The 13,258-nt window shown below is 40.7% G+C and overlaps 1 protein-coding gene across 5 annotated transcripts in view; it reads left to right on the top strand.

The window, feature by feature from the left end:
• Positions 1 to 12,758, top strand: part of LOC145455294 (multiple epidermal growth factor-like domains protein 8) — a 54,500-nt gene extending 41,742 nt beyond the window's left edge. For 2 of the 5 annotated variants that reach the window (XM_080333247.1, XM_080333246.1), the window contains exons 38-46: positions 299 to 415; positions 3,543 to 3,680; positions 4,838 to 5,061; positions 5,308 to 5,391; positions 5,783 to 5,864; positions 6,866 to 7,141; positions 7,798 to 7,955; positions 9,356 to 9,544; positions 10,320 to 12,758. In XM_080333247.1, the coding sequence (XP_080189373.1) occupies positions 299 to 415; positions 3,543 to 3,680; positions 4,838 to 5,061; positions 5,308 to 5,391; positions 5,783 to 5,864; positions 6,866 to 7,141; positions 7,798 to 7,955; positions 9,356 to 9,544; positions 10,320 to 10,725 (1,674 nt within the window). In that variant the 3' untranslated portion in view covers positions 10,726 to 12,758. Of the gene's footprint in view, positions 1 to 298; positions 430 to 3,542; positions 3,681 to 4,837; positions 5,062 to 5,307; positions 5,392 to 5,782; positions 5,865 to 5,908; positions 7,142 to 7,797; positions 7,956 to 9,355; positions 9,545 to 10,319 lie in introns of those variants that run through there. The other 3 variants (XM_080333249.1, XM_080333248.1, XM_080333250.1) reach the window with 3 other exon arrangements.
• Positions 12,759 to 13,258: the final 500 nt, after the last annotated feature.

Genomic DNA, 13,258 nt, shown 5'->3' with positions numbered 1-13,258 from the left:
GGCGAGCCAGACTCCTAAACCGATACATTAATCGCGTATACATCCACAATTCCACCTGTACAAGGAATAAATCATATTCAAAGTATACTTTAGATTTAGAACAAAGATTGAGCTAAAGAACTATTAGCAACAAATATTAGAATATTTATGTAGAGGTGCTATAATCAAATCCCAACCTTTCTAAAATTCTTTGCGATATACGTTGGCCAATAATTATTGTGCTCTGCGACGGACCTGTAACGCGGGTATCGTTGTTCTATAGTTCCGAAATCATTCGAACTGGAATACATTTTTGTAGTTGAACGAGCGGTGCGAAAAGTGTCAATGTAACGGACACAGCGACCAATGCGATGAGAAGACAGGCGGGTTTTGTAAGTGCCAGAACAATACGATGTCTTCGGATGAAAGATGCAATGTAAGAATGTGTATGTTGTGAAGACTCAATTTTCTGCGTTTTTACTCAATACCTTTTTGCATATCTACTACCCGAGCCATTTCCGGTGGATTCATGTTTTAGACGTAAATATGAATATGTGGATTTCACTACGTTATGTGTTAGCCGTCTTGGTGTATCATACTTGAACAATGCTGACCAATTCAAGAGTGATATTGCTTTTAGCTGTGATCATTGTCATTTAAGAATGATAAGATCCAACCTAACAAATATCTAGGAAGAAAATGTAGGCATTCCGGTGACTGTTAGTAGGGTTACCGTACGTCTTCCTTTAGGAGGATTTGTCCTCCTTTTTCCAGAAATGAAAATGTCCTCCGAGCACGCCCAAATGTCCTCTATAGCTCTGACAGCCAGGCTGTACAGGTACAAATAAAAAACGCCGTAAATGACGCGAAATATGGACTTCGATTGCGATTGTACGTTAGAGCGGGTCTTTCGGAAGTCGAGTTGAAAAAATGACCATTTTTTCAGTCAACATAATAGTATTTCCCGAAAATATTAAACAAATCACTTGTTTTCTGTTCCGATATTTTAACTTTTTCAACTTGTAAACTGTGTCTTCTTTTCTGGAGTTAGTTACCAGTTACCATCATTCGGAAGGGTTTGATGACCAGTGTTTAACGATATTTAGGAGCCATTTTTGGGTCAACAATTCAACATTGTTGACAAAGTCATGGTGAATAGGCCTAGGCTAAATCTGAGTGCCTGAGTAATTTGATTTGAGTACCGCCTTTTATGAGTTTGACTTGAATCAATTTTCTAGTACTGTAGACGTTGTACCCAGCTCTATTAAAGGGGCACTGCACTCTAAAAATGATGTGGTCTCAAATTGAAGGGCAAAACAAAACAAAAAAATTTTTGGCCACAGCCATTTTCTTCAGAACGCCACCGTAATGGAGCTGCCATTTATTGAAATTTCCACAGGACCTCCACACTCCTGCTGTCGCGGCTGCGCGCCATTCCTTAACCCGTTACATGGCACGGTATCTTCACCGTCGCACTTGCTTGACGCGATTAGGCAGTCAAGCGGAGAGCGAACTTTAGATAGTTGTCAGCCGATGCTATAAAGGAAATATGTCAACTATCCAAAGTTCATTCTCTGCGCGACTGCCTAATCGCGCCGAGCAAGTGCGACGGTGAAGACATCGTGCCATGTAACGGGTTAAGTAAGGACGCGCAGCCGCGACAGCTGGAGCGTGAAGGTCCTGTGGAAATTTCAATAAATGGCAGCTCCAGTACGGTGGCGTTCTGAAGGAAATGGCTGCGGCCAAATTTTTTTTTTCGTTTTGCCCTTCAATTTGAGTTCACATCATTTTTAGAGCGCAGTGCCCCTTTAACGAGCCTCAATTGGTTCAAATCCTTTTCGCAATGCAAACGCTTGAATGTCTCAATTTCACGTTTTGCATAAGGCTCTATGGCAGTGCTCTTCAACCTTTTTCGACGTGGTACACCCTTTTAAGGTTTGCTCAAAACTCGTACACCCCTGTTCATTAGGGGTCTTCAAACATGACTATTTTTCTCAAATAGTACTGGCTACTTGATAAAATTGTTAGGTTACCTAACTTAAGCCTACACACCAAATTTGGTTCAACTCCAACTAGTAGCCGCCTTGCTACGGGAGAGGAAAGTTTCTATTTACTATACAAAAATAAATAACGAAAAATTTGAAATTTTTCTGTTCACCCCATGAAAGTATTAGGTTGTCTATAAAAACTATGTTCTTCAAATTTGGTTCAATTCCGACCAGTAGAAGCGGAGGTATTGCCGTCAAAAAAAATGGATTTGAATAAAATAGTATTTGGTCACAGAGTCTATTCGCAGCCAGTTAGGCAGCCCGCCACGTAAATTTAGGCTTACCATATTTTGGAAATCTAAAAAGAGGACACTTTTTCAGAAATTTGAGACTTGCAAAACCGGAGAAGAATTCTAAAAAACCGGTGAATTTTTCCCACTTGGTGATCAATTGACTAAAAAAAGGGTCATCTTTCCGCTCAGAGCTCAAAATATCGTTTTTCTCTCCGCATTGCTAGGTGGATGACAAAAAAGGTCAACTTTTCACTCAGAGCTAAAATCACAGTTTTTCACTCCGAAATACCCGCCGGAGCGTCACTTCTGTGCTGATTTACGGCAGATCAATTTGCTCTAAATCTGACCTAAATTTTCAAATAAGAAGACAAAATCTCAGAAAAAGAAGACAAAAGGGCGTCCTCCGAAGACACTTTCCAAAAAGTCAAAAAAGAGGACAAATCCTCTTAAAAAAGGACGTATGGTAACCCTACGCAAATTGGAATTTATTTCGTGTCAGAGCAAAAACAGCATGATATAACGAACGATAATCAACCTAAATGTAACAGTATTGGGGGGAGAGTAGGTAAAGCTACTACTGCAGAAGCGGTAATTCAGATCAGCGATGATAGCAGGCGCACCAGCCTACTGCGCATCAGGCCTGCCACACACCACACACAGTCGATAGTAGCACATGGGCTGCAAGAGATGTCAGTAACCTCAGATCGTATGCTGCTATACACAGTCTATTGTCGCTAATTTACATCACTTATAACAAAATACTAAATTGCAAATGTATGGCGAAAGATTGGACATACAATGGGCATTTTAAAACAAAAGGGTTTCGATTTCAATATGGAAGCTGTTTCGACCCTGGTAAGCTACGTCACTTCATTTATGTGCATTGCGGTATTTATTAGCGTCGGGTAGGAAGCACGGATTCAAAAAGTCTGAGCTATCGCGGCGGTTTCCTCATAAATCAATAAAATACAAATGACTAGCTGAACACATGTTTGTTAACTGCATACTTTACAACACCAAACGGAACCATTGGTCTATTGCCGACGGCTAAATAAATAGAAGAAATATTTGCTTATGACATCACAATGAAGCGGTGTACAGTATTACACTTGAGATAACATTGTACCATATTGCTCGTTAACCTGTGCGTCAACCTGTCTGTACTGACCTATAAACCGGCATTTGTGATAGCTAGCCATCGTCTCATTGTTACTCGGATCTGGTACACCCCTGTACACCCCATCCGAGTGGTACACCCTTTGCGAATTCTGGTACACCCTAGGGTGTACGACCACCCCGGTTGAAGAGCACTGCTCTATGGCAAAGCGGCGACAAAGTAGAATGCTGGAAGAAACAGTGCGATCGGTGTAAGCCTTCGTATATCGGAAATCCAGCAGACGGAGGACATTGTTATGGACAGGTGAGAATGGTAGTGTTTACGGATGGCGTGAAAACTTGACCGGCCTCGAGATTAGTGTGGTAATGATACAATATATAAGTGTTGGGTCGTAAAAATATTCAGTGCTGCAGGATGCAGAAGTAATGCTGTAAATTCATACTCAATTACAAGTGGAAGTACTAAGCTGAAGGTATGATAAGTATTCGGGTAGTTTCAAAGAGTAGATTTGGACGATGTGATGCATACATTTAGCAGTTAGGTAATCGGTAGCGGTCCCCTTTTGAAATCACAAGATGCATCTTTGACTAACACGTAATTTCTATCTGCAAATAGCTACAATCTTCGAAAATATAGTCAGCAGTTGCTGTAATGGATATTTCACGTGGTTCTCATGACGATTTCAAACGTAAAAGGGATGTAAACTTATCTCAAAATTAATTCTACTCTACAAAATCCGAAGTATCTATCTGTTACAAGAAGAATTGGAATTGCAATATACGATTGAATAGTATATTCATATTGAAATGACATTTGTTACGGGGTGATTGTCAGCAACTGTCAGCAATTGTCAGAGACTTGGAAAGAACAATATTAATAATAAATTAGTATTCAATGGTGTAAACACTTGCGTAGCACAAGTCAGTAAAACTTACTCAGGTAAAAGTAGAAGTAATTCATTACCGCGGCGTACTGCGAAATATTCAATTATTGAAAAATATGTTGCTAACTGGACTGCAATCAGTGAGTTGGACTTTATTTCCATCACCTCTATTGCTCAAGTCGACTCGAGCTCGGCTTGTAGTCGAATTTGTAACAACCCGAATAGAACATTGACTCGGAAGGCACGTTTTCAAGTAGTGTCGGTAGGCAAAACGTACTTGTGTACTCTGAAAAACTGGAATTACTTTCTTCCTGACCTTTCATCTTTACTCGAGTACAAGTAGAAAAAAGGATATCTTCGTAGCATAAAACGTAAGTATTGTAGGCCTAGTTTTTCCTAATAAACTGAAAATTGTCAAGTAGAAGTGGGAGCAGTCTAAAATCATAACTACTTGAGTAGTAGCACAAGTGGGCCTAATCTACTCCTTGCCCTTCAAAAAAGTTGAAATACTCTGTCATTGACCTCCATATTGACTCGCCGCGACGTTCCGAAAGCCGTTTTTTCCTTTTATTTCAAGATGTACAAAGATCACGAGGTGTGCCTCGACTGGCGTGCTGTACCCAGGTGTCCCTACGAGGGAGCGCAAGCCCGCCACGTCTTCCCCGACCACATCCTCGAGTACGGCCGGAGGACCCAGTATTATATCGTGCCAAAATTTACAAATTTGGACATCAAACTGATCGTGGACGTCGGCGCCGGGAAACTCACCGTGTTTCTTTGCAGCGAGATGGTTCAGATCACGTGAGTACTGCCTGATGAGAGTCTACTCGCAATATTTACTCAATTGTTTATGATTTCAGACAAGACTAGGCCTGGAATACTTGATTATTTACTTTGAAATCGCAACTTCAACTTGTGCTTCAGTAGAAATTTACGATGTTACTCTGACTGTCTCTGATTTATAAGTTGGACTCTGATATCTGATCGTTTTATCACTCCAAAGTTAACAGCAGGCAGAAATCATCCCAATAAATCGCCGTTTTACAGGCACACCTACGCTAGAACGGAACCTCAAACGGTGGCCTGTGAAGGATATCTCGCTGCGAGATCGAAAAGAGACATAACTGGCAGGTATGTCGCCATTCTAAAAAGCTTTGCATTGTGTGGGAAAAGACCATTGCGGTTCATGGTTGAGTTAGTTCGTGCCATATATAATCTCTGTCAATTCGGGCACATGGAAGTTGAATTCCAACGCCGTGTCTCGCTGGCACATATGTTAAAAATCATATGTATATATGTATATCAACTGAGCGATTAATCATTCTGGTGACACGAAAGCTCTCCTAACACTTACAATAGCCTGATCCAACTGATAACCTCCACCCCAACCTAATCTAACCCCTGACCTTTACCGATCATGAGCATTGTCAGTCGTATCAATTCAACCCACCGGAATTAAATTCCTTGTCAAGCAAATGAGCTGTCACTTAGTTGAACATTTCACGTCGTTTTTCATGCGCAGCCACACCGAGAATCGAATGGATCTATCCGGATCGGAACCGACCAATGGCAGTCACGCGGCCTCTCAAACATCAAAAGCAAAGGTGAAAATTTTTATATTGGTCATCGCCACCGGCACGATTTGAAGCATGGCTGTGAAGTCGGTTCACTTTACCACTCCGACTACATCATTCCTGTAAATCTACTGAGAAGATGATAAGATTATTATAGTTTAGTTATTATTATCACCGACTGATTCAACCTATTTTAATGAATTCAAACAATTTGGGCTCACAGAAAGAAATTCCGTTTGTGAAGGTTCGCCTACGTGAAAAATTTCATTACTTCCAAACCGCACCAGTACTTTTTAGAAACATTTGAGAACATTTGGTTATATTTTAAAGCAGGCGGAGTCGGAGCAATTTAACAAACCCCTACTCCAGCCAGTGTTTCATCAACTCCGACTCTAAAGTTTTATAAAATTTTTGCAACTCGTACCCCGTCAAGAGAAAATTTAGGAAAACTCCACGACAACACAGTGGGGTCTTCCTTTTTCAAATTTTACCGGCGAGTTGATGAAATTGTTCGGTTGGCTAAAACCGCGCTGCACATCAAATTTGGTTGAACTACAACCTGTAGAACCGAAGCTATTAGAGTAGGAAAGATTTATTTAAAAAAATTCAAATATTCTTTGATTCGAATTCTACCGGCTGCCCCAAGAACTTGCAAGGTTGTCTAAAAGCAATACATAACAATTTTATCTGAATACTGCCTATAGAAACAAAGCTAGTGGAGTTGGGAATTTGTGATTTGAAAATATAGTATTTACGGTGGGAAATTATATTGCTATTAATTACATAGAATTACCCGCTGTACAATTTTTTCAAACCCCGATAACTTTGCTTCTACAGGTTTAAATCAAGCTCAATTACGTATGTATTGTATGTTGTAGCAAGCTTCTACCGGTTGTAGTTGAGTCAAATTTGATGTGCCGCGTCTTTTAGCTGACATAAACAATACTATCAAACAGCCAGTAAAATTAAAAAAGTATATTTTTGAACTAAACTACTCCACAGCCTTGATTTCAACGCCTTTCAACTTGCAGCACGTTAAAGTGAGAGCGTCGTCGGACATCAATACGTACGTCACTTTCGAGCCTGGTACCGCGCTCGAGATCACCGACGTTGAAAACAGACTGATCGTGGTCGTGCCACAGGACAAGTTTGATTTGAAGATGAACAGGTTTTTTGTGGTGCTCATCAGTCAGAACGCGAAGATCGCTTGGAAGGACTATGACAGCACTATGACCTGGCATCCTGAACCGGAATTCTATGCGGAGGAGAAAAGATACGGCGCCGCTGCGAAATTTGTGTTCCGTCAGGTTAGTCAAAGGACCCTGACTTGGACAACTAGAGTACTTTGATTTGTACAACTACAGCAGTGGTTCCCAACCTTTTTCGACTCATCGCCCCCTTATCAAGCTCGACACAACTTTTTGCCCCCGTATTTACCGATCCGAAAAAGCGGACATAGAAACGTGAAATTTATTCGCCCAACTCCTATCGCTGGTGAATTGACTAAAAAAATAGGGGAATTTTTCCGAGTAGGTGCTCCTAAAACCGGTTTTTGCGTTTACTTTCCGCTGAGTTTACGTTTATTTTTAGTCAACTTACGCGTCATATCCAGAACAAGCCATCTTCACGTGCATTTTTTGTCGGTGTTAATTATATATACCTCGCTGGACGTTAGGACGTTCTAACATTTTCGCCTCCCAATCACCCCATTTGGTACTTTTATCCCCTTGTTCATCAAACCGTCGTTTCGCATCATTGCGTCCGTGTAATGTTTAGAACCAATGAATTTGTTATTAAGCGAATGAACCGCGAAACTATGTCGGTCTCAATGCTCCCTGTGTGATGATAAATCCGTGTGAGACAAAAATCCGTATCCATAAAGAGAGTCTAATCAGATAACAAAAGTTGTTTGTAAAAAACTTGAATGTAAACCGCTTGCTTGATTTCGTGCGGTCATTTCCAGGATCAGACGAACATGGACCTGTTTGTGTTCTTCAGCACTTTCTTCTCATGCTTTGTGCTCGCCCTGAGCGCGGCGATGATCTGTCTGAAAATCAAAGACGCGTTGAACGTCCAGAGAGCTCATCGCGAGCAGAGCTTCCGAATGCAACATATGGCCAAGTGAGTTTTTGCATTCTCGCGTCTTGGAGGTACTCGCGTAGATGGCCAGTAGCTAAGTACTCTTTTGAATACTCGTGCAGAATTGTCTATTCGTCTATTTCCTCTAATTTTGAAGCATGACTACTCACTTTTTACGCTTTGGATAGATTTTCGGGTGACATTGTCTTGACATGAAAGTGAAATAGCTCCTGCATGATGGGAACTCCGAACTCTTTGGAACCATACGCCTGTTTGCATTGTCGTCATTATTCATATTGTGTTGGCCGCGTCTTTCAATCGTGAAAGCGGCCACCTCCGATTTGCTGCTAAAATTTTGTGACACCTCGACGGAATCTAATTTTTGAAGCTGCTTCGTCAGGTAATTTTCAGACTTCTCACGTTCTACCTGTTCTTGGAGTAGTTTTGGCATATCTCAGAAATCGCTACTTCTTGTAATTAAGTAGAAAGTAGAAATTTAAGACGTTACTTCTGCGTCGACTTGAGTACCTGGCACTGACTAGTCTGACTGCCTCTGGTGTTAGGTTTAGGATTCAGGCATGTGTGAACACATTCTCTGAACTCTCTGACATTTGCTTGTAGACGTATGAGCGAGGTATCGTAATATGTAATTGTGCATGACTCGAACCAGGTCATGTGACTCGAGACTAGGACGGCCAAGACAGACATTTCATTGTAACTTCAAAGAATAGTAAAGTTACTGACTGTATCACATTGTTGGTATTTTGTCTATCAGTCCTGATACTTGGAAAATAGGGCCAGAAACTGTTAAGACTGAGGAAAAGGACTATATTATGAATGCGAGCCATTCTATACCACTTGAGCATAGTTGACGAAGTAGGTTAAACTGAATTAAGCTGAGAACTCAACACTGAATAGTGACCCTAATGACTTGGACTCGAGTCAAAACACTATGACTCGGACATTACCCTCTATTAGTTGACCTGGACTGAATTGAAAATGAGTAGACTTGACTCGAGTCAAAACTATAAAAAGAGAGATTGACTTGTGACTCGGAACCTTGTGACTTGGTTACAACCCTGATTTTCTGCTGTTATATCGGAAATGCTATTGCTATATTACCTTCCAATTTTACTCGTAAAATGATGCATAGAAGAGAACTTGATGCTTACAAAATACTAAATGTCTCAGGTAACCATTTTTACTATAAAAGTCGGAAGTGGAATCAATAAAACCGGTGGGAGATTCACCGACCATCTCGGTAAATAACCTTATACATATGTAATGATGCTGGAGGATATTGCTCTGGGTTGACACCCGTCAGATACATAACCGCAGATAGTTTTCCTGTACCTGCAGACCGTTTTAGAACCAGGGCTATGAACTCTAGTACCTTATCCTTTTCCGGTGGACGGGTGAACCTGTATTTTTCGTTTTTTCAGACGGCCGTTCGCCACCGTGAATATCATGTTTGACGAAAGAAAGTTTTACGCAAAGCCGGCGATGAAGAAGACGGGAACATCACGTTGCGAATTGCAATTTAACGTTTCTACGCTAATCGAAAGCGCCCCCGTCGAAAACGCGACCACCTCGTTTTCCATTGTCCCCACTTCCCTGAATTTCAGAACCAAGTGAGCGTTTAATTTTTACCGCTCTTTGTCTCCATTTTTCGTGTGTGCCCTTTTCCGAAGATTTGGTCAACACTCCCGCCGAGCTCGCTTCACAGTCAATGAGAGGAAATCTTATATATAACAAACCATGCAGTTTATAGTTGTGTTTTCAGCTTTGGCTTTTCACGAACCATTTAAAACTAGTCTGCAGATCCCAGTTTAAAAGCCCCTGCTACAGAGCATTACAGAAAGAATTCAAACATCCAAGTCATTAGGATAGCCGTTCCAACGATTTTGACTATTATCTTTTGCTTTCGGAACTCTAGTGAAAGGTTTTCACATCTCGCCCCCGATTACTATGTAGGGGTGCAAATTAAGAAACTCAAGATTGTTCAAATTGCTGATCCAACTATTAATTGCTTCCCGAAGGAGCTAGGAGTTATAAACATGGCTGCCATTGACATGGATCAAAAAGTACAGACAACCAAAAATTCTAATTGGTTTAACCGCGAATTTGTAATCTGAGGATTGAAAAACACCTTCACCCGGCCCTAATACCATCTGTTCATTACCTTTTTGGTAAACTGATAACTAAAAAAAGGTCATCAATTTCGTCCAGTCATAATCACGACCGGAGTGTCAAAAATAAGGACAATCTAGCTTGATAAGACTTAGCCCTTCAAAATGAGTACAAATCTTAACAATGAGGACTGTGTACCAACCTCTGTTATAAACATCTGCCTGAGATCTTATGACCCTTCAGGTCTCATTATAATCGCTTCCCAACCCCTTTTAGAATAGTATGCAAGCAGCCCGTCACCGTCTTCCATCGGGAGCAGGACAGCGGGATGATCGATATCCCGCTTCTAAACTCCACGGCGAAATACAACCCACGGAAAGCAGACGGCGTGCAAAACCATCCCGAAACAAGCAGAGTCGCGTCAGTCTCGAAAAGAGTCAGCTTCAAACAACCAGCCACTTTTGGCAGTATACTACAAAGGGGTCACTCGTCGCGTCGTTTCAAGGCCTCCGGCGGCGTGGATCGTTATCGCGTGAAGGAACCTTCCATCATCGCTTGCGAAACGACCAAATCGAACTTGTGTGTTCCTACCGTGCTGCTGCAGCTTCCAGGCTCACGCCGCACGCCGATTTCGCTCAGTCTTGGGTCCACTTTGCTCTCGACTCTAAAGGAGAATTCGTAGTTGTGTGTTGATCTCGTTCTGGGCTTTGGAAGTAACGTCGATTTATTATTGTGTGTTTACTTTTTTAAGCCTTTACAGACAGTATAGTCCTGTCGAGTGTTGCATACTATTTCCGCTGGTAGTAAGCAGAGGTGGTCAAAGTAAGTAGTCGTTGCTACCCAAATAGAAGGAGATGTTTTCTCGTGTGTTTTGGCTGGTTGCAATATATACTCGAGTGGTTTTGTTTTTAGACAAATCTGCCTGCTCTTTGGCTTTTGTTAAGTAGAAAATAGTTTTGGGATAGGTTTTACGACTGAAATTGTTATCTCAACTGGGCGAAATGGCCCTCGTATCACGGTATTTGAAAATGAATTGGAAAATTGTACCTATTTGTAGTGCCATTAGCCTTGGTCCTTGGTCGCAAATACACATCTTGCAATTTCCAAAGGAGTCACCCCTCAATCAAGTCTACCTCTTGAAACTACTCATACTTTGGACTCGGATTTTCTACACCCACTTGAAGTAATTTTTACATGTCATGGACGTCACTACTTCTTGTAATTGAATAGAAATATTTGGTATAAGTTCTATTTATACTCGAGTATCAACACTGACTAGTTTGACAACCTCTCCTCATTGGTAATACTTTGGTGGTGTAAACTTGCAGTCTGATAGAAATAATTGGAACTGTATGCGAACGCTAAAGTGCTGAAGCGTATTTGAGATGCTTTTTGTTATCAATCATCCCTGCTTTTCCAAATCAAGCTGACTCCACAAAGCAGCTGTCTTGCTCAATATTGGTAACTAATTATTTCATCAAAACGATTTCTCTTCTTGATAAAATTTGCGAGTGATAAGCACTCAAAGCACTGAGCTGGCAAAGTAGAAATGTGAGAATGAAAAGACTTGAGTTAGTCTAGCTGGTAGCTTTGGTTGTACTCAGTTCCGAGTACAATTGTAGACCACCTCCGATAAATATTATTACCGTTGCGTGCTTATGTTGTAATGCTTCTGTAATCAATTGTGCTTCCTGTGTTTCATGTGGCCGTTTATAGTATCCACAGCAGTCGAGTGATTGTATAATTTATTACAACGCTCGCCTTCTGTCATTTTTCATAAATCTACTTCAATTCATATGTAAGTCAGAAATTATTGTCACCAGCAATGTGAAGTTCTGGCTGTGGCGTTAGATTTCTGGGTCCGTCTTTAATGCTGAGTTCACCTGCGCACTCAACACCTCTGTCCAGTGGAATAGTGAATAATTTGAAATGCGCTTTTGAAAGGATCAGGTCTATTTAACCTTGAATCTTGAGAACTATGAAACATCATTTTGAACGATGAGTTCTGGATATTTTATATACTATGGAATGACCTCAATTTTGGTTAAAATGAAGTGAAGTGGCCCAATGCAACTTTCTTTTATGATGACTCCGCAGTCATCGTATGTATAGGACCTTATTCAGAGGACCCAATTCTGCAATTGTGCTACCAGGCTAAACCGGGGATGAACTAATTCACTCAATTTAATACCATTCTTTTTGCATTAATGACTTGTTTTCATTGTGACGTTGTGAAATTTTATCACTTATTCATATTGTCCACACAACCGCACATATCTGATCTCTGCTTAAATCCATTAATGCACAGCGAGATCAAAATCTATTAAGAAGTTGATCAACCTGATATGTTTTGTCTTCCTTATTGATGGTGCATCTTTCTATTTTAGTATGTATGTATGTATGTTTTTATTGTAGAAGTTCTAATTAATCACTGTCCATCCTCTTTTTTATTGCAGCATTACCAGCCATGTTTTCGGTGTTACTCTTGAAGCATTCGCATTTGCACTACTATTTGCATCGAATAGCTATATCTTGCCTCTACTGATCGATCATGATATATGTTTTAGTGCATACTTCTGAGGTGCTTTCTTGTCGTTACTCTCTTAGTTCTTCCTGAATCTCATTGCCAATTTCGTTTTCGCAGCTATTTTGCATGATTGTCAGGTGTTACTGAATGGATGATGGTTTGTTGAGGAATAAAAGTAAATTGCATCAGTTTGATTGCATGATGTAGGGAAAGAAAGTCGTGAAAGTTTTATATGACTAATGGTATGGATCTTGCCTTGGTCATGACGTGCATCGACGCATTTGTCTGACATTGTCACAAGTTATAGGGGGTTGTAAAGTTGCAGGGTTACAATGACTCGACTCGAGTCAAGATTTTTTAATGACTCGACTTGATTCGAGTCATTTTTTCACATGCGTAAAATGACTCGACTCAAGTTTTTTATTGACTCGAGTCATTGTGCATGACTCGAACCAAGTCATATGACTTGAAACTTTCATTGTAACTTAAAAGAATAGTAAAGTCATCATATTATTGGTATTTCGTCAATTAGTCCCGATACTTGAAAAATAGGATCGAAAGCTGATCGGACTGAGGAAAATTACGATATTATGAATGCGAGCCATTCTATTTCACTGGAGGAGATTTGAAAAAGCGGGTTGAGCCGGATTGAACTGAACAGTGAACACAATGACTCGGACTCGAGTCA

This window comes from Botryllus schlosseri, chromosome 14, assembly GCF_051294905.1.
Source record: "Botryllus schlosseri isolate E-star chromosome 14, Bs_hap1, whole genome shotgun sequence".
NCBI classification, from domain to species: domain Eukaryota; kingdom Metazoa; phylum Chordata; class Ascidiacea; order Stolidobranchia; family Styelidae; genus Botryllus; species Botryllus schlosseri.
This window is presented reverse-complemented; position numbering and strand designations above follow the sequence as displayed.